The sequence below is a fragment of the Pygoscelis adeliae genome, unplaced genomic scaffold (assembly GCF_000699105.1).
Source record: "Pygoscelis adeliae isolate BGI_AS28 unplaced genomic scaffold, ASM69910v1 Scaffold545, whole genome shotgun sequence".
In the NCBI taxonomy this organism is placed as follows: domain Eukaryota; kingdom Metazoa; phylum Chordata; class Aves; order Sphenisciformes; family Spheniscidae; genus Pygoscelis; species Pygoscelis adeliae.
In genome coordinates this window covers 443,893-465,546 of record NW_008824746.1, presented here as the reverse complement: position 1 = coordinate 465,546, position 21,654 = coordinate 443,893, and the positions used below count along the sequence as shown (strand labels likewise).

Genomic DNA, 21,654 nt, shown 5'->3' with positions numbered 1-21,654 from the left:
CACAGTCTTGAGTAGGGCTTGTATGGACCCATTTTCCTTGACTCCGTTAAGATACAGCACAGAACACAGTGATGTGTTAGGTTCACACACAAATACTTAATCAGATAAGCTGTCACCCTACACAATCAATTGGCTTCACTCCATCTTCGCCAGCGACTAGACAACAGAAAACTAATTATTCTAGAGTTTTATCAAGTCAGGACTCGCCTGCTAGGGAACTGATTTATTTATTTATTTGTAACTAAACTGGAAGCCGGTAAATTCATTAGTTCAAAATGTCAGCCAAAAAACAACAAGATATGGAGGGGAGAAAAGCATAAACACATTTTCAGTGCAGTTTTCCAGAGAGAATTGGATCTGCTTTATGCTGACTTTTGGTGTCACATGACATTTTAAAATAATTTGGCTTGCACCTGTCCGTACTTCAGGTATAAAGAAAAATTCTTTGTAGAGATTCCCAAATATTTGGTCTGTCAATAAATTCTGAAGAAAGTTAAAATAAGTCACATGAATAGCTTTAAAACATTACAATAAATCATTTCCACTTAGTCACAGCAGCAACAATAATACCCTATTTAGCCTTATCCTGCTAGCATTCATCAGGCCAACACTGTTCATTCAAGTTAAATTATTCTTTCTTCTTTGTTACAGACAAACATAGAACTTGAAAGCTATTATCAAAACCCTCAAAATGAAGTCTGATGAAAACGATAACGTCTTCCAATAAAATCTGATTTTTTTTTCTAGACTGGCAGTTTAGCGTAGCAATTCAGATGCAACTCCCAATAGCAAAACAGGTAATAATTTCTGTTCTGTAACTGGTAGGTAGCCTGTATGGTGAAGAATGTGACAGATGATCTATATGTATGCATATTTGTATATACACATGTACCACTTCTGTGCAGACGAGGACTTGACCAACTATGTTTTCCTTTCAGCCCATATAAGGAGACAGTTCCTCTACTAAACTATTCAAAACTCTATTTGGAAATTGTGATTCTTAGTGTGGTACTCTCTGCTGTACACTTGATATATTTAACTGTCCAAAAACTTACAACCTTTCTCCCCTCCCCAACCTTTCCCCCCCCCAATTCGCTCTTCAGTTTTAGAGGACTGAATTACAAATTGAGAGTTGTGGCACTGTACATATTCACTTGCGGTTCTTAGAAAATTACAGTTTAAGTTATAGTAACATTACAAATATTTAACAATCGTAATTTTATGAAAGGCATCAATCTTATGTCACAATACCTGTATTTGATCAAAATAAATCACTGCAAAAACGTTGGGTTTTTTTGCTGTTAAAAAATGAGACATCTCACCATTTAATATAAAGAGGTTTTTACTTTTTCTTCTTTTTTTCATTCCTAGGCATAAAAACTTTGGAAAGAATCACAGCCACTCTTTAAGGTCTGTGTAAGTGAGTTCATTTCCAGATGAAAATAATGACGAAAATGAAGAGGCGAGGTTTCATTGTTTTGTTTTTTAAATCACTCAGTATTGAACATACATTTTAGGTTACTGGGATACTTCATTTTCTTGAAGTTCTTAGGATTATATAATATTTCAGATTAGATGTTTTATAGCATAATTAAGCTTATGTAGTTAAATGTGATAAATAAAACACCTAGGCAGCTTTAATAACTTATAATGCTGGTCTGATCTCATGAAAATTGAGATGAATTTATGAAGACTGAACTAGGGGGTGAGGAAGGGAAGAAGAAATGCATCATTGCTGCATATTATAATCGCAAAATGTAGCCGGTGGCTTTTGTAAAAACATAAAAATGGAACCATGCAAGTTAATGAAAATAATTATGAGACAGCCACACTGTCTGAAGACCCACAAATCCACACTTCGGTAGCAATACATAATTTTTGCTGGAGTGGAAAACTGAAATTGGAGCTGTAAAATTGTATATGAATACTGGGAGAAAAAACCAGCATTATAAAAGTAATTATAGGACTGGATTTACAGCTTTTCCTGGTCCTTGGTATATTAAAATGCCACCAAAGAAATACCTAGCACTTTCTCTGGAAATGAAAGTTGGATTAAAAGAGTCTTAATGTGAGCTAAAAGTACTATATTAAGAAATGAAAAAAAGTGAGTCAAATCCCTCCATAGAAGAAAACCTCTTATCCTGGCCAGTTCAAGGAGCTGTCAGGAAATTCTGGGGTAGATTAGATAATACTGAATGACTATAACCACTCAAATTTTGACAGACTGTGCTCAAGTGAGTATGCATATTAATGTCATGAAAATTTTGAAATTATGTTTGTTAATCATATTTCTATAGTAAAGATATGAATTAATCACACATTAGAATATATTGACAGATGCTCAGATTCTGGCTGAGGCAGCAAAACAGACTTTGTGACTACAGCTTTGAGCCTCCCTGTGCCGCCTTCTGATCACAGATCTGTTGAATGCTTCATCCCCAGGTGTAAGCCAAAGCAGACCAACAGATACTCTAAATTGTGCTAACAGGCCTCTGGGGCCATCTCAGCTTTTGGAAAAAATAAAGTTGCTTGCAAACAAGTTCTAACCTCATTTCTCTTTCCTGTCATACTTCTTGTCACATTACAGGGAGATGATGCTAGCCAACTACAATGACTTTATGCTAGCCTTGGGCGATGTGGCTTCAAAGTGCCACCATTTCAACCTGTAAGTTTTTTTCCTTTATTTTTTTTCAATATTTTGGAAAAAAAAAAAAAAAAAAGCCACACAACCCCCCCCAAAACACTTATATCTCCTAAGGCCCAAACTAAAGTTATTAAAAACCAAGCATCAGCAAAACAGCATTAAAACCACATTTGCTGATATTCTTGACCCTTACACCACAGCAAATCAGTAGTAACACTAATGACAGAGTATTCACAGTGCTGCAAAAACTGTCTAGAAGGAAAATCTGGTCTCAACATTTACAGGGAAGAGAAAAATCTGAACATCCTTCTCAAAATTAACGCTCCTTTAGCAGAACTATTGCAATACCATAAAACCAAGGACTCATTTCGAATTCCCTCTACTATCCTTGAAGTCTATGTAAACGGTTTCCTTAGTATCAACATGACCATAATGAAAAGAGATGGGACAAGGGAAAGAAAAAAACCAATTTGCATAAAGCTTGTGAGAATTTATAAGGTGGAGATAGGAAGTTCCACAAGACAAATTCACGTGCAGAAACAGGATGGAGACCTTCCTAGAACCAGGTGAGGTAATAACATGCTACACTTAGTTTACCTTTGACAATATGCATCTCTGTGGTTGTCATTATCATAGGATCATATCGTCTAATCAAAATAAGAATATAAACCTCCTGGAGCAGACAGAGATAAAACAGATTAAAAGCAATACCGAAACATCAGTGACACTCTAATGAAGGTGGTGAGACTGTATCTTACAAAAAAACCCCAAAAAACAAACCACCACCAAAAAACCCATAACCCAAAACCTTAATTTATCTTTTAAATCCAGATATTTATGTAGCTGTGAGCTTTCAGAATGCTGTATCACCATAGAATCATGGCCAAACAGCTTTACTACATTTCCACCTCTGATTAATTAATAATTTCTGCAGACGTGATATCACATGGATTTAGAAATACATCCACAGGAATACATAACTGATTGTTCCCAGCCTATACATGTTTGAGTCTGGGTAGCATCCAAATTAACACTTCTTCAATGACAGTCAAGACAATTTATTTCTGCTCCACGTGCTGGATCAGAAAGTCTTTCATAAGACAGTTAAACATAAAACAAGGAGAGTTAAGTCAATACGAAAAGTGCAGAAAAGACTTGAAATCTGGGAGGCTGTGAGCTCCTTATGGGTGCGGGTGACAACTAGAGCACACTTCACCTGAGAGTTAAGAGGAAGGATGAAATGGAAGAAGTAGAGAAATCAGCAAGAGACAGCAGATCTGAAACACGAGAAACAAGAACAGAAACTTGACAACGAAGAGGACAACTTTAATGGGACTTGGTATTAGCTAGTAAGCAGGTGAAAAGTGTCTTGAACCTCTCAGAGCAAATCTAGACACATCATTCTTGACTTCTAAAATTTCAAAGAGGGATTCTTGAAAAGCTAAGCAAGGAGTAAGCAGTACTACTAACTTCAAGTTATTGCTGAAGTTTGACAGATATGCAAGGAGAGATAAGAGTCTAGTTCAAATCCATTTGTATAATTTGGATGCTTTTTTTAAAAGTACAATCTTCAGGATTTTTGCCTAATTCTTCTACAGCATCAAGTCCATATTGACACAATTTTTTTCACAGAAAATTCCCAAATTGCCTGTTGGCCATATTAAAATCCTCAAAGGCATCCCTCTGTTTCTGTTTGTAAAGTTCGTTCTCGCTTAAAGAGAAAAAAAATGGTAATCCATTTCATATCTTAGTTGAATGGGTAAAGCGTTTACCTAGAGTATAGGAGAGCTTATTTTAACCCTTAAGAGCATTACCACTTTCCAAGCACTATCCTAACTATTATCCTATACATTTAGGAGATAATCTGTTTCCCCCATACCTCCTTCTGATGCACCTGCACCATTCTGCAAGAAAGAGAAAGGGATTCATAGGCTGTTTATGCATTTCCTTTATATTTTCACATAAACAGTCTTTGGTGCAGGGTTCTGATAGTAGAATTTTCTTTTCAAGAACATAAAGATCAAGGTAGACCCAAATTGCAACTTCTAGACACACCTACAAATCTCAGCAAAAGCATGATAGACATAAAATAACATTTCTGAGGTTGTGAAAAGTAAATGCACAGAGACTAAGAAATAAACTCAGAAACTCTTATTCTCAGGGCTCTTTGTTACTCAGGAGCCGTTCCATCAGCAGTGGATAAAACTCATCACATGTATAAAGCATTCTTATGCCAGAAAGAGCTACTTCTGACAAGCAATGTCTATAAAATCACTTCCGTCTATTATTCTGCTCTATAACACAAAATATGATTAAAATTGAGGTTCTTACCGGACTCCTTTTACTGATCACTAAGTAGCAGCATATATCAAGGAAAAAAAAAAAATCCAAATTCAAGAATGACTAATAGTCTTTTCCTGGGAGAAAAAGTTATGTCTGAATTAAGAATGATGATGATGTTGCCAAAGAAAGAAAAGGACAACATGGCTTTTGAGGGAACAGCAAGAGTGACAGAATCAAGACAGATGACTACATAATATAAAGATATCTTAATATGACATTAGTGGTGTAATTTATGCTCAGTCAGTAGTTTGCCATAACTCACACCTCCGTCTCTCTAAATAGCTTAGTCTTCTACTCAATCTGTACCTGCCCCTGCAATCTTTTCATTATGATTTCAAGCTCGAGTTCAGCTTAGCAAAGTGTCTAGATCTGATTTTTTTCTCTGTGTATCTGTACAAATCATAAATATTTGCTTAAAAGTTATATATGGTCAAGAAGTGCCCATTTTTTTAATTAAAAAAAGGTATTACTAAAACTCATTCCAATTATCATCTGCAAAATATTAAGGACATATAAACATAACTGGGACAAAATGCCAATGTAAACAAAGTCTAACTTTTACCTACTTCATGTATTTAAGGCAGCTCTATCGCATACTGAAGAGAAGTAGGTGACTTTTACCTCAAACACAAAGTTAATCAGGGCTAAGTCCTTCACTGAATCATTCCAGAATGTTTTTTCTTTATCATCATTATCAAATGCAAGCGTATTTTTCTTTATTATTATCATGAGTCATTTTAATGAAGAATGTCTAGAAATCTCAGTATACAGAGTGCTGGAAAGTGAGATGTGATTTCCTTACTCATACCTTGTCAGATGAAGTACAAAATGCTTGACCAGGGAATGGAAAAGCAGCCATGCAACCTGCCAGCACACTGTGCCGAGAAAATTCATTCTGCTGTTTGAAAAAATTAAATTCCAGCTGAACTAGACAAGAACTTTTACCTGGACTGAAAAAATGGGAGGAAAACCAAACATGAATGCCATATAGAGGTATATTGGTGATTATCTGTAGAAGCATTACCAAAAAGAAACAACCCCCAAACTTGTTACTCCTAGTCTTTAACTACCTTGAAATACAAATGACACATTAAAATCTGAAACAAGAGAGGTTCCAAGTATCAGAGATATGTCAACTGGGGGAAGTTTGAAGCCAGGCTAAGACTAGTTATTGGCTAATATTTCAACCGCAAAAAACTAGGAATAAATTAGTATCTGGATGCACTCTCTCACTTCAGTAATACTGGTAGAATACATACTCTGCAGAGAAATAAGACAACTTTGGAAAAAACTGCTAGATATGGTCTGGTGTCTAGAGTGTTTCTAGTTAGCTATGTTCTAAAAATTTCTTTATATTGTTTGCACTTGGCATCCACAAGTTTAACAGTCAGTCTAGGTTAGTATGCTTCAAAACCCACTTCCAATTGCCTTTTGATTACCAGTAGATATTTTAACAGATCAGCTTATAAATGATAGAGGAAGAAACCACAAGGCAAGATGTTTCCAGCTGCTTTCATCATAGAGTGGTACCCTTCTCTGTAAGAATCTGGTGAAATGATAATAAATCCTGTTTTCTGCATGAGAAATTAACGTGTTCCTTATGGCAATAGTCAACTAGAATCCAAGGAATCATCTGAAGCAGTTGCTTTACCTGCAGGACACTGACGCTTGTATTGTTTAGTAGTCAGCGTTCTGTATTTTGACATGAATGAACCTGTTCTCGAATTATCTTTCTAGAAGAAAAACTATACTCGTCTCCTACTTCTCTACTACCTTATGTGGACCCTGGAGCATCATTAATTACTCTCCTTGTACTGCTGATGTGATTAAGCTTAGTTAGAGGCAAAACAGTTCTCAACAAGAAAGAAGAAAACAAACAAAAAAAATCAACCTGCAAAACAACCAACAAGCCCAAACATCCAACCCCCCACTAAAACCTCAAATCCACATTTTAAATTTTTTGAGGGAAGGAATATTTCTTTCCACAACTGCAGCACTGCTTTCATTTTTCAGAGTTGTTCTCCAGTTATACTCCACTAAGGCTATATGAATGCTCACTTTATGAGGGCCTTGTAAACCTTTTCTCAAACTTTGGATTCATCTGGGTCCAGCAGCTGCCTCTCTGCACAATCTGGGATAAACAGTGACCCTTCCATTCTTTTTGAAGATTAAAGGGAAACAGGGAGAAGGGCAGCTTTGGCAAAGGTTTGGCTGGAGCAGGCAGCGGTGGCCTTGCAGTGGTTTGAGATGTCAGGATTGTTTGAGGGGTGAGGTTCAAAGGGAGAGAACGACAACAACAACAAAGACCATATTTTTAAACTTGGGAGGAGCTAATAGTATGAAAGGCTGGAATGAAGGAGCTTGGAGCAGATAGGAGCCCGTGTATCTATGTTTTGGGTTGGTGGGAAGACAGAGGAAAAGTGCATAAACAAGGTAATATGCTAAAGAAGGGCTACATTAGAAATTCTGATCACTGCCATTTAGGCTGAAGACTGGTAGTCTGTGGATACAGGCACATATAGAAGGATAAAGGTAATAGCCACTAGACTCCTGCATATATTGAGGGGTGGGGGGGAAAGCAATTGGGGGGGTCTGTAAGCAAGTTATTTCCATGTTACTCCTGGTAGTAGAACAGGTATAGCATTTTATACTCTTTTTTAAACCTTTTAAAATGCTGTTAATTACTTTTTTCCCCAATATAAATATTTAGTTAGAAGCACTATATGAAGGAAAGAAATTACAGAACTAATTAAAACAAAAAATCATTTCAAGGACACATACAAAACTAAAAGGTAACAGCACAAAAGGGGATTGGTGCACAATAAGGTGAACAATATTCAGTAGAGACATGGAAAGGCTGACCCACCAAACTCTCATACCTCACAGATAGATAAACAATAAACGTACACCTGCCTGGGAAGATCCATTTCAGTTTTAAGTGGAGAGCAGGAAAATCCACTGGGAGAATACAGTTCCACTAATATATATGTGCACTGAAAACACACATTTCAATCTTATTCTTGGACAACTGCATATTTAGTACTTTTTCTTGCACCTTTACTGAAATAGCCCCAACACTGGGGACATGAACTAGAAATTCTCCTATGCACAAATTCTCTCTACAAGAACAAATTCGATCCTTCTAATAACATCAGAGGACTGTAAGTATGCAAAGATTGTTGCTATCGGTTGGAAGCAAAGATTAATATACTGATCCGGATTGTGAGATCCAATTTTGTTGAAAAACAGGGGAATAGCTACATTACCAGAACTAACAAACTGGGCAATGCTGTACTGACAGTGAAATATTAGTCTTCGTGTATAGTCTTTGGAACATTAAACACTACAGCCATAGACAAATTGTTCATGTTATGTAGGTTATACATTAAATTCTCTACTCCCCTCCCCACCTCCAATAATAACAACCCAACAATGTCCTGACATAGAAGATGACAAAGTTGATGGCACACAACTTATCATTCAAGGCAAGAAAAAAACCTGTAATACTGACTACTTTTTGTGTGCTTCTGAAGATATTCTGCATAACAATAATCTATTTGAATTTGTCAGAGAATTCAAGAAAAATAAATTTGTTTTACCACTGAAGACATGCCACTGAAGGAAAGCAGTAATCATCTGCATGCAGCACCATCTGTGTACCATTAGCAAATTTCAGAATGGATTAGGCCATGTGGTAAAATTATCAGTCTCTGACATCACTGCCACCAGGCAAGCAGTGAATTAATACAGAGCAAGTCTGTGGAAAAAGTAAAACAGTACTACCATAGATTCATATACATGATGAAAAACCCAGCTGACCTCCATGTACTTTTCAAAAATACTGAAAGGATGAATTCTAAAGTGTCTCATCTTCAAAAAAATGAAGAAGATATTATTTGATACTGGCACGGAAAGAACAGGAAAGATGGAGCTTTTGCCTTTTAACAGAGAAGTAGCATGAGAAGCCCCAGGAAAACTGTATTTGGTCTTTGCCTTTTCTTTCTCATCCTGACTTTTCTCTCATTTCATGCAGCCAAGTGGAGATCATTGCAGAGAATGAAGAGTTGCAGTCTGTGCCATGGACTTGGGATGTGCTGGTGCATGTGAGGTGGGTTCACAGCATTGTGCTATGAGAGAGAGGGAAGAATAAGACAGAAAAGAGGCAACTGAGATATTTCTGTATAGATAAAGCAAGGTATCAAGGGTTGTGACGGAAAGAATCTCCCCTCACTTCAAACGGCAACAACTTTGGGGACAGTAAAAGGGAAAAGGAGTCATAGCTAAGACTGCAGCCTTTTATGCTGGCAGTGAAGAGGCTGAGGGATTCAAGAATTTAGGATTAGCTTTTGCATGCAGGAGTAGAGTAGAAAGTGTGATTAAAACAGAGCCACAACAGTCTGAGATGTCAGGGTTCTTCAGCTGAATGAGAAGTTAAATTAAAATTGCATCACTGTTTTCAGGGAGGCCTAGTGAAACAGAAGCTTGCGCAAAGATATTGCAGACAGCAAAGGGAGTAGAGGCCCAGTCAAAACTTTGTCAGCATAAGTAGTAAGGTTCAATCTAAAAAAATGAGCTAGTATTGTGCTACTGTCAGTCATTTGAAGTAGTCCTGTGCAGTGGTTTCAGGATGTCTGTACAAGGGATTGACACCTTGTTCTCAGAGGATTCAATATTTGAATTTATTCACCTGTGAATGGAAGAGAGAGTGCAAAGAGAGCAACTTCTGTCTGCAAAGTCCTTGTCAGTGGCAAAAGGTCTCCTTACTTCTATGAGATGGGTTTTTGTGTGCAACCCACAAAAAAAATAAGAATTCTATACACTCCTGTACACTACTTTTCTAAGTCCTACACCTATTAGGAAACTGTAATTAAGTAATTGGCTATAGAAAGTAGTGCACACAGCAAAACTGTATGGTCACATGCAGCTTCCTGCATGCATAGGTATCAATATTTGGTTGTCAGTACCTACACTCACAGAGTCCACTTACAAAACACTATTCCTAAACTACACATTAACTAGATGTTAAACTGTTTCTCTTCTGGTTTTGCAGATTGCAAGCAGTATGACAGAATGAGCTCTCTCATCTTAAGCTTGCTCATATAGGGGGACAAACAATAAAAGGTAACAAAGAAACAAGAAGTAGGTTACTTAAAGAAGGGGAAATAAGGAAAAAGAGACAAATCACATGAAATTGAAGTTTTCCTTAAGATTTTGGTTACGTTAAGAAACAATTCTCCAGCTTATGCAATGAAAGCCCAACCACACACAGTGATCAAAATTGGGTCATTAAAAATCACAGATGATAAATCCAAGACAGTTTTGGACTAGCTTTATTTTCAGTCTCAGATTTCTGATTTTTCTAGAGGAAAAAAACCATTTCTTGTTATTCTAAGAATATAGCATTGAATGTAATATACAATTCTGCACTGAACAGCACCTATAAAAGTATCTGAGAATGTAAATTTCTACACTGTATTTCAAGAATTTGAACTCATTTTGATGTTAAATATTGTTCTCTTACTATTTCTGAAAACTATGCAGTGTTCTATACACCAAACTGCTCAAAAATAGTTGTTGAAAGGCATGAACAGCTGCTTTTTTTTTTTTTTTTCTTTTAAATACACAAACCCCAAAGTTTTGTGCCAGGCTTACACACTAATGCTTCTGAGTATGATCATTCTTAGTTTCAGTAGACCACAGCTTATGGTGGTAGTTTTTAAGATGTCAGATTCCTGCTTCTCAGTGGTGAGGTACATTACTATTTGTGGTACCTCAAATCATAAATTACTCAAATCTGAGGCCATAAAAACCTATAAGTAAAAATGAATTGACATTGCATAGCACAAAAAAGAAAAGAAGGATATACCTTCTTTGCGGATATGACAAAGAGAATTTGAGGCAAATATCAGAAGCTGCCTCTGTGATGCCTTCTGGTTCTGATATGCATTGATTTTTTTCAACAAAGAAGCCACCAAATATGAATTATCATATACCAAATCAAAAGGTTATTGTCATAATTTGCTGGCACAGTTGCAATGTTCTGATGAAAGCCTTCCATGATTCCATTAGAAGAATATCTGAACACCAGCATAGAGTGTTTTAGCAAATGTTTTCACGCCTAATACATTGCTGAAAAAGTATTCAAATCAGTAATCTAATCAAGAGAAACAAAGTTGCTTCAGATGTGCTAGTTTCATATCGACAAACAATATAATTCAAACAGAAATACTAATGTTTTGCATTTGGAAGTCAGGAAAGAAAATTCACAGCACTTATAATTGTTCTATTTTTAAAATGTAGAGAGATACAGTACTTAGAAAATCCCATTCAAAGGAGGAGTAGTTGTTTTGGCATAGTAAGAAATAGCGCTGATCAATATACAAGGCAAAAGTTTTTATAATTCTAGTAATGAGATACTTTAGACCTTTTCGAACTTATGAGAAAACTGCAACCGATCAAAGTGAAAGCAATGTGTCATCTGCAAGCCAAGAGAAGTATACTATAATTTTATTCTAATGCCAAAGAGCAAGTTAATAAAAAACCCACATCAATTATCTCTTACAGTATTTAAAATGTTTCACGTTGCATTCAGCAACTAATCCTGCACAACATCACATGGCCTCACATTTTTACAGCAGCTCTGAAGTTTCTATGAGCTGGAAAAGGAAGAAATACAACACTTTGAGGTATGCAGAAACTACGTAAGCCACTGTAGAGCTGGAGAGCGCTCTTAAATTTGTTTAAGGTTCAGCAATAAGTACAAATATTACCCTAACGATACCTTCCACAGCAGCATGTGAATTATATTAAGCAAATTAATACCATTAGTACCTTTTAGGGGGAAAAAAACCCCCAAAACATAGGAATCTAAACGGAAAAACTTCATAGTGTCTAGATTCTGTTGTATAGCCTTTAAGATGTACAGATGAGAAGACGGAAGATAAATTAGATAATTTGATCTCATCACCTTGTCTTTGTAACAAAGCATAACTATAGCAAACAGTGCTTATATAGTGCACCACCAAGAGAATAATATCCCTTTTAAATAGTTAACTAATATAACTGATAAATTTTACCAATGGCTTCTACTTTTTTTCCTTTCCAAACTGAATAATGAAAAGGTATTCAAAATAGGAAGGAGAGATTTTCTTCAAAGGAAGGAATCCCTCGAACTGGATGTAAGACAGCTCTGTCTGGAGACAACCAAACAAAGTGTACAGGTTTCTGCCACATTCACTCTCAGCAACTGGAAGATCTTTTTCCCTTGACCTTTTAGATTTCAAATATTAGACTGATATTATTATATTACTACACATTTACTAAAATGAAGACATAAAATCAAACTACAGCTTCAAAGGACATTTTTTTTGTATGCAAAGAGGTAAAAAAAAAAAATTGTCATCCAGTTGACCTGTGCAACTGAATTGCTGTATTAATTTCTTAAAAATTAGGGACTTAAAAAAATTAAAACGGAAAGACATACACAATGAAACTGACTATCTTCCTTTTAAAATAATTCAATTTCTTATAAGAACAAAACTTAGAAAAAACACTAACATTATGAGACTAATTTGCAGATAGAAATAACAAAATTTACAGTCATATTGGTACTTACCCACTAAATGCCTGGACTGCATAAAGCTTGGAAGTATCCAAGGAACTTCCGCTTACTATCCGAGCCTTTAATAAAGACCAAGAAAAATACAGTTACTCGGTTGCTCTTAGCAAGTCTTGGACAGAATTTAACTGCATCAAACACGTAACACCTAATATGAAAATGTTTAGCAGGGTCAGCTCCAGGCCAAAGCTAGAGTAACTATTCCTTTGGAAAACATTTTGGTAGCATTCAGCATTTAGCAAAACACACTGGAAGAACCCGTGGGAAGATAAGATATTGCTTCCCAAATACTGTCGTCCTTTAAGTCCTGTAGTGTATGCAGTGTAGATGATAATTAGAGGCAAAAATCCCAGATATCACGTTTGACAGTAGCAGACCCCTGTGTTGGCAATTATGATAAGCACAACAGTGAGGGTTATCCTGTTTACAAATGCAACACACATTTGCAATACACTCAAAGGAGAACAAAAGAGTGGAAAGCTGGGAAAAACATGCAAATTTCACAACTAAAATGAAGGAACCAAACAGGTCAAATAAGTGACAAACAAACATCAACAAAATACATGATCCCTATAGTAAATACGTGATTTTAAACCTTTTCATCCACAGAACCGCTATCTGAAAGAGAATTGGGAAGAAGGGGAATATAGGTTAGACAAAACGGTCTCTGAGAAAATATCTTATGCTATAAAAACCTGCCACTGTTTTAATCTGCTAATACAGAGCAGAATCCAAGTAACACCTGTGCTTAGCTGTATCACTGCGGCAAGACCACTCTCATTACATTTTAAACAAGCAAAAAGATGTTTTCAGTAAATAAGCCACTTATGCAGGACTGTGTGGATACCATATAATTTATATACTGTATCACATCTCCACATGATTTTTAGGTTGTTTTGTTTAATATATTTTCTAATATTAATGAATATTTAATATAGTTGCAGTGTTCAAAAAAATAATGCTCTATTTTCAAGGAAAATAAGTGTTTCTACTAAGAATATAAAAAAACCCATAAAAATCTCCTGAACCGTTACTATTCTATTCTATCGCAGCTATTCATATAATGACAGAAATTACCCCCCAAATGCCAATAGAAGAACTACAATTGTGAAAGTATAAGATATGATATCTATATATCATTATAAATTGCTTAATCCAAAAATGTGATGTATTCACATTTACTATCAGACAGAAAATATTTGCTCACAGGAAAAGTTACCATTATTTTATTGTCTTGTCAATTTTAAAATGCAAATTCATTTAAAATTGTTTTTATATACTATTCCACCAGTAAGTGTCTCTTTTTTTTTTTTAATGCTTTATAGTACAGTGTATACATGAAACTGCATTGTTTTAATTGTCACCTTACTGATCTTTCCATTTTTCCTCCCCAAATGGAGTACACATTCTACAGGTATTTTTAGGATGTTTAGAAATATCCCACATTACAAAATGATCATTTACACCTTAAACATGTGCCACGTTTCATTTTTAAATGTTTATCTACAGGAAAGTATCACATTCAAACACACACATGAAAAATTTATCGGCAAATGTAAAGGTGCATACAGTATAGTACCAACAATCCAGGGAACCAAAAGGCTCTATTGTGCCACTAATTTTAGAGGCTACTTATGTGATCAAAGCAAAAGCACATGCACAAGAACAGGCAGAATAGAAACTGGAGATAAGCTGTTCAAAACATGTTTTGGCAGTCAGATTATATCTGATTTTGTATTATTGAAAAAGGTTAAAGAGGATTGAGCTACCTGGTATTAGCAACGTTACAACACCAAATTTGAATCCACGGAAAATCCAACTATGCAACAGTCCCTCCTCCTTTGTGAGGCCACAAAATTTGCCATTTTCTTACGCTTGACTACAGATATTAGCTTTTCTTTCACAGCTGTTGTGAACAATTCTTTTAGAAAGAGTATGCCTAAAAGAATGAACTGTAGTTTGTTGTCCCAAGGAAAACTCATGTTTTGAGTTATACAGAATATTAAATTAAAACTATTACTAACAGTAAATTCCACGATTTAGTAAAAATAGAGTAAGCACATCTCTGTGCACCAAGAATATCTGCTTGCCGTGAATTGATTGTTTTCATAGTTCTCCTGAATAGAAATGGACACGGTACCAATTTTTGTGTTTTAGAAAAATCCATTAAGGTATTTTTTCTGCTGGGACATGAACTATTCTGGTGTTTTCTCACTTCCCCTGCCCCCCCTTCAGAAATATTAGAATTTTTATTTTGCTTCAGAAATTAATTCTTTACTAAATTAAGCTATAGTGTTTTAGTTGTCAAATTACCCTTATTTGATTGAGTAGATCTATAGAAATGAGTTTAGTCTTTATATTTTCTTTTTTTTTTTTTTAATTTATTTGTGAAATGTATTTGGCTGACAACATCAGATACAATCAGCTACTCCTTCTGCACAAGCATATAAAGAAGATTTGGAAGACCACATAATCCTACTTTCCCGCTCCAAAATTATTACAGAGTTTTCGTAATCAGGGTAAGAGTGGAGCCAGGAGTAAACAGATGTCTGTAAGCTGGGCTGGCTGTGGAAACAAACTGGGATATGCTTTTATCAGGGCTAAAGGAAATACGAGGAGTAGTTAAATCCAAAGTGTGGAGCAGCATCTGGACAGATGAATGAGAGGAAAGGCAAGAAAGGATATACCAACAGGACTCTAAGTAGCAGAGGCTGAGACTGAATTAATTCTCAAACTCGTAAAAAAGGCAGAGTCCAAAAGGTGAAGAGAAATTTGGGGACTGAGGGAAAGTTTAAGGCAGGACATCACTTGTAAGGTAAGAAGCCTCACCATAATCTGTTCATGCAACCTCCACCTTCTTTCCAGAATATCTAATCATAACAATATTTGTAATACTGCCATTTAAAGATGCATGATAAATCTCAGTATTATTTATGTGAAATGCAATTTTTAAATAGTTTGCAGGTACTTTGCTACCAGCTGCCTAAAGAATCACATGAATTATATGTTTAATTCAGTTGTTTATAAAGTTATATTAAGAAATACAAAATTATTGAGACTTTCTTCCATATTAAATGGAATTTTGTATTGCAGAGCGTGAGATGGAGAGATGAAATTTTCTTTACCTCTCTTGGGTTTCAGCCAGCTTCATCTAATTTCACTACACTTCCTTTACTGGAACCTAATTGTGCCTAAATTCAGGAGGGAGAGTGACAATCAAAAATTAGGAAGGGGAAAAAAGGTATTACGTTTGGTTTAACTTGATTTTCTTTGCAGTTGTGACTTAAAAAAAAAAAGCATCAGTCTAATGGCCTCTTTTCTCAACAGAAATTGCATAAAGACAACAACTGACGCAAATTTCCCAAAACGAGATTTTGAGAGCATCTCTTTTGTAAGAAATGACTGCATCTTCAGAGACAAAATTAGTTTCAAAACTTCTTTGTTTATTTCTTCTTCTGAAGTCACCATGAGTGAAATAATCTGAACTGTGGAAGTGTTCTCTGTGTGTATGAGAGCACCAAATCAGGAAGTGTACAGTCACCAAGCGATTCACTTTGGTAGTCATTAGGCTACCAGAATAGACAGCAACATTCCTTGATGTAGATAAGAAATGAACTGTGATTATGTAAGAGACGACGGAATGTATTTTCAAATCAGGGACACGAGGCTAGACATCTCAGATTATGCTGCTGAATGACAATGGTTTACTTAAAAGAGCTTATCTTCATATAACTCATTTCTGTCATCCACACATTCTATGGCAAACAACTAAAAGAGTTATGAATGTACTAAGAACAGTGTAAACGCTGGTGCATTTAGTTAACCCTATGGGAGACTTCCCATCATTATTTCAATTAGTTTGTTTCTCCTTAGAGTTTTACTTTATGTGAAAATTCACTACATTACGAAATACCAGTATAGCCTTCATGTTATGCCTCTATACTACATGCCATTTTAGATAACCGGAGGGTGTTTTACTAGGATTATAGGAAAAATCCGTAGAGTGATATTGCTCCATAATTGTTGCTATTTCAGCTCAGTGCATTCCATATATATACCTGCGTAGTGGAATGATGAAGAGTAGGATGGTCATCTAGTACTACACTTCTCTTTCTTTAACGATTGTAAAAATTTAGTTCACCCCCTCCCTCCCCCTCCATAGCACAAGAACTGTAATAAGGTTGTAAAAATATAAACCGTTAGGAACATCTAGTACTACACTTCTCTTTCTTTAATGATTGTAAAAATTTAGTTCATCTCCCCCTGCCATAGCACAAGAACAGTAATAAGGTGGTAAAAATCTAAACTGTTAGGAAACCCTAGGATTAAAATGGTATTACGTATACTACCTTGATTTTCCACTCTTATAAGCATACATAATTGTATAACACCAAATTGGAAAAAGATTTAAAGTTCATTATTCTCTCAAAGTACCATTTTAATCTTTAATTCTGCAAAACAGTTGCAAGAACATCAAACTGACTGATAATTATGTCATTCCTGGAAGCAAACCCTTTAGACATAATACTTGCTGGAATTAGGTAACAATACAGCTGTTCCATGGAAATAACACGTGTAAAGTACCCATAGCCAGAAACAGTCTGTAGTCTGAGCTGGGCAATTCTAATTAGTATGTATTGCTAAGAAAGGGAAGTAAAGGATGAAAACCAGGGTCAAATAAAAGCAGCACACTGAAGTAGTAGATTGTCTGTCCAAAACAGTAACACAAATTAAGCCATGCTAAAATAATAAATGCTGTACCCAGAAGCTAATATTGTCACTACAGAACAGAATATTACGGTATGTAAGCCTAGAGGATGTTGCGTTGCTGAAGCATATTCTAGGAAAACATACTGTATAACGCTTGAAAGATAATATTAAAGCTAGCACATCATAAGAGGTGAGCGATGCTTGTCTGACAAAGAGAAGGTCAAACTTGAATAAAGCTTGTTTGACAGGAGAAATAGAATTGCTGCCAGCACTTCACTAGCAGTGATGTAGAAAAATTACTAGCGGGTACATTGAGAGCCAAAACAGGAGGTCAGCTTGGTGGAGATAAAAACTGCATTTGTGTCTTTATTAATAAACTGGTCTGCAAATCTGAAACAAGAGGACATGCTTTAAAAACATCTCTGGTGTTTAGAAATTGAGTCCCATTAGACTCCTAAGGGCTTTTGTTGTCTATTGTCTTTCAACAGCTACTAGATACTTCTACCAACTTCTGAAACTTACCTCTAAAGGAATAAACTATTGACTATCAAGAGAACTATTTGATTACAGAACGTGGTATGATATTATTGCTTCTTAATTTTTGGTGGTCTCAGAAAACTACAGTCCTCTTGAAGACTGGGCTTTCTTGACAGTCTCTGGCTTGTCAAAGTGATAGTAGGGAGTAAAATGCAGAGTGCATTTTAAGCACTTTATTCCGACCACAGAACACATCAGAATGATAAAGCATACATTATCCATAAAGGATAAAGAGGCATATTTTAGCTCTTTGATACAAATTATAACAGTAAATGGAACCAAGTAATTAATTATAGCATATAAAAGCAAACAGATAATTGATTATTGCAAATCTTTCCATATCACACAGCCAACATTGCCACAAAATATTTGACTTGGACCGCTATATCATGGTCTTACTTGCAAGCTGAAGTCCCATCGTGTTTCTCCCAAAGAAATCCAAGCAAACAGCCACTTGGTTTGAGACCAACTGCAAGAGTAGTCCCTCAGGACTCAAACGATAGCATGTTCCTTGGTGCTTCTTACACTGAACATGAGGATTTCACTGAGACATGCAGGCTGGTTTGTGGTAACAGCATAGACAGAAGTGACAGTAGGGCAGGAATGTTAAATGGCTGCCTGGGACAGAGGAGCGAGCTGCTGACCACCTTGGGCAACAAAGAGTACACGTGCAATAGCAAATAGTTTAGTGTCATAAGAGCAGATCAGAAGGTCAAAGCAGTTGCTGCTGAAGACACAAGTGTCCACACAAAAAATGTTTTGGGGGCATTTGCTTCGTACCAGTTCTATTTTTGGCCCTGTGGACTGAAAGCCCATTAGTGGTTGAGCACATCAGGTGTGATCTTGGAGAACATCATCTGCCTTGGTTGCATTGGTAAAATATCTAGATCACACTCAGACATTCCAGTGGTCAAATCAAGTGTGGTGAATTGGGAAGACAGATTTGCTTCAAAAGTGTACCCCTGTTGTAAAATAAAATGCTAATGGTGGTAAACCCGTAAGTCATATAAATATCCTACTGTTAAAGACCAAGAACAATATATACACCTAGGATCAAGGACAAAGGAGCAGACCATGTCTGGGAAACAGTCGCATGTTTCACAGGCTATGATGTTCATAGCTGCTGTTGGTATGAAGTTGTTTCTTCTCCTGTGGAGTTGTATCCACTTCCTAGCTAAGATTTAAGGAACTATCTAAAATAGCCTCAAATACTTTAAAAATTATCTTCAAAAAACCCAAACTAGGAGGCTAAAAAATTTACATAAGTCAGACTAATTTCAAGACTTACAGTAGTGGAAGAAAAAAATGAATCAATGCATAATCACATACAGAATAAAAACATGACATCAGCCAACATTGCTCACTGAGATAAGACAAAGAAATCAGATTTTCTTCTGTTGATAAGCAAACCGTCTTCACTGATATGAGAGAAGGAAAAGACTTGAAATACCAAAATGCTAATATGATTATTGAAAATTGTTTTTCGTGACATTCCCTATGTGAGCAAGATAAATACAGTTAAGGTGAAATTGGTAGGAAATAGCGTACAGTTGTATTGTGGTATTTGGGAGTAATTCTTTTGGCAAACCTATCATGCGGGGTATCAACCAATATCATACAGGTCGATTTCAGCCAATGTTCTCAGCAAGCTGAATGAACAGAATTTCACAGAGTCTGTAGAAGACACCAAACAGGAATGGGTTGCAAGTATTTGAAAGGACGGAGTTAGAATTCAAAATGTTCGTCACATATTACTGAATTCACTTCACTGCCTTGACACTACTCCTGTAAAAACTAGTTCTATGTTTGGAAGAAACAATGAAAAATGGCAAAAAAGTGATTAGATAGCAGTAAAAGGCATATAGCATATTTGGCATTGAAAGCACTGTTGATGTAATGCTAGCGCAAAAAAGGCTACTGTAATTCTGGAAAGTATTAGTATGTGTCTCATGTGAGACAGAGATGACTGGGCTCTATGGGCACCTGTTAACATCAGCTGAAGTTGTCTTTCCAGTTTTTGGAATCACACTAAAAGTAAACAAATTGAATAGAAAGAGGATGACAAAAGCCAGAACAAGCAGAGATTCATAAAACAATCTGTGAGGATAGACTGAAAGGATTTGGTTTGTTTTGTCTTATTGAGAGATAAAACTAAGAAGGGAGGTGGTGACAGTACTTCAAACGCATTAAAGAGTGTAACAGAGTATACTTTTTTTTTCCTCCATGGCTAATGATGTTAGTTACATATTAGATGTCAAAAAAGACAAGAAGGTATACTTACTCACAATTACAAAATACACAAGTAGCATTCATGTAGCAAATACTATGAAGCTCAGCATATTTTGTTCTGTAACATAGTTACCTTTCTTTTTTAACCGAGGCAACTCAAAAAAAGTCTCAAGATAATTCTCAGGAAAATAAAGAGACTGACCTTAACAAAACATAAAAGAAAATGGTTGTTTTCCCCACTGTTAGCTTTTATGCTATAGGTAGAAACCAAATCAAATTATACACTGTTTGTTTCAGCTCTGCTTGAAAGGAATAATAAGTTGGAATAATTATGCATAAACACCAAAAAGACACACAGAAGTTAGAAGCTATAGGCCGGTACACTGGAATTCAAAGCATGGCTTTTGGTTCTGTTGGACTTTTTCTACCTGATAGGACATGCATAAATCCTTCTGAGTTCCACAATCCCTTTTTATAGTTAATAGGAAAATGCATGTCTCCTTGTACTCTGCTTTTATTTTTTTTATGAAAGAAAATTTGAACCAACATGCCTTTTAAAGTTCCCAAACGAAATTCCACTACTGTGTTTGCAGTATCTTCCCTGCCTTATGGATGCAGAAAAGCATCAGATCTATCCTGTTTGTGCTAAATGGAGCAGGAAGACCTACAGGTTAAGATAAAAAACTGCTTTAGTTCTTACTCATCCATTTTATACCTATTCTTCTCTCCTGGTTTATTTTACATTCAATAATGAGTTCATCATGTCTCTCTCTCCTTATTCCATCCTGGTATATATGCAGCTGATGGACAAGAATTCCTTTGGCGAGGCTGCAATTACACTGGTGATACCTAGAGGTATACATCATTTATGAATCTGCGATAGCGTTGACAAATCACTTGCTGCTGTTTGGCCTCTGATCAAGAAACCTCATTTCTCAAAGAGAAGAATCAGAGTCAAAAAAGATATTTTGCCACATCACGTCTCTCAGATTCCAGGGTAACAAACAAGTCCGACCAGTTCCAGTAGTCAGCTCCAGAGAAGCTGCTAGCACACCAGTCAGCAGCCTGCTCTTTACCACTACTTGTTGCCTGAAAACAGAGCAGTCTTTTCTGTGTTCAACGGGGTTTTCATTTTTTTCTAGTTAACTTGCATCTTTTTATACACCATATTCTTTATCATAGTATCAAGGACATTTTTAAACAGCTCTATCAGCAACACAATTAGAAGACGTGGGTTACCTAGAAAACCCTCTCTTTACATAGGTTTTAATCTGAAAATTAATAAAATTTTCAGCAGAGTGAATAAGAGCTTTACATGAGGCAAGCGCAGAAGAAAACTCTCTTACAAAAATGGTATGTGTTAAACAATATAAAAGTGCAGGTGTCTGTATGTATGTGTCTGGTTTTTTGCTAGAATTCTTTATATGTCAATTAATCCTGCCTTTATTTTCAGGTTTACCAAAACTTCTGATCGTGCAAGCTATCTTAAGAATACTCTCTACTGATCAAGGAGGCAAACCTCATGGCTGACAAAGTTTCACCAGTTTCAACAATAATTTCTGCATCAGCAGGA

The 21,654-nt window shown here is 36.0% G+C and overlaps 1 protein-coding gene across 1 annotated transcript in view; it reads right to left on the bottom strand.

The window, feature by feature from the left end:
• UNC13C (unc-13 homolog C (C. elegans)) overlaps positions 1-21,654 on the bottom strand; it is a 181,208-nt gene that overhangs the window by 149,229 nt on the left and 10,325 nt on the right. The window contains exons 2-3 of the mRNA XM_009323411.1: positions 13,201-13,223; positions 12,603-12,667 (exon numbers count right to left, since the gene is read on the bottom strand). Coding sequence (XP_009321686.1) covers positions 12,603-12,667; positions 13,201-13,223 — 88 coding nt within the window. The remainder of the gene's footprint in view (positions 1-12,602; positions 12,668-13,200; positions 13,224-21,654) is intronic.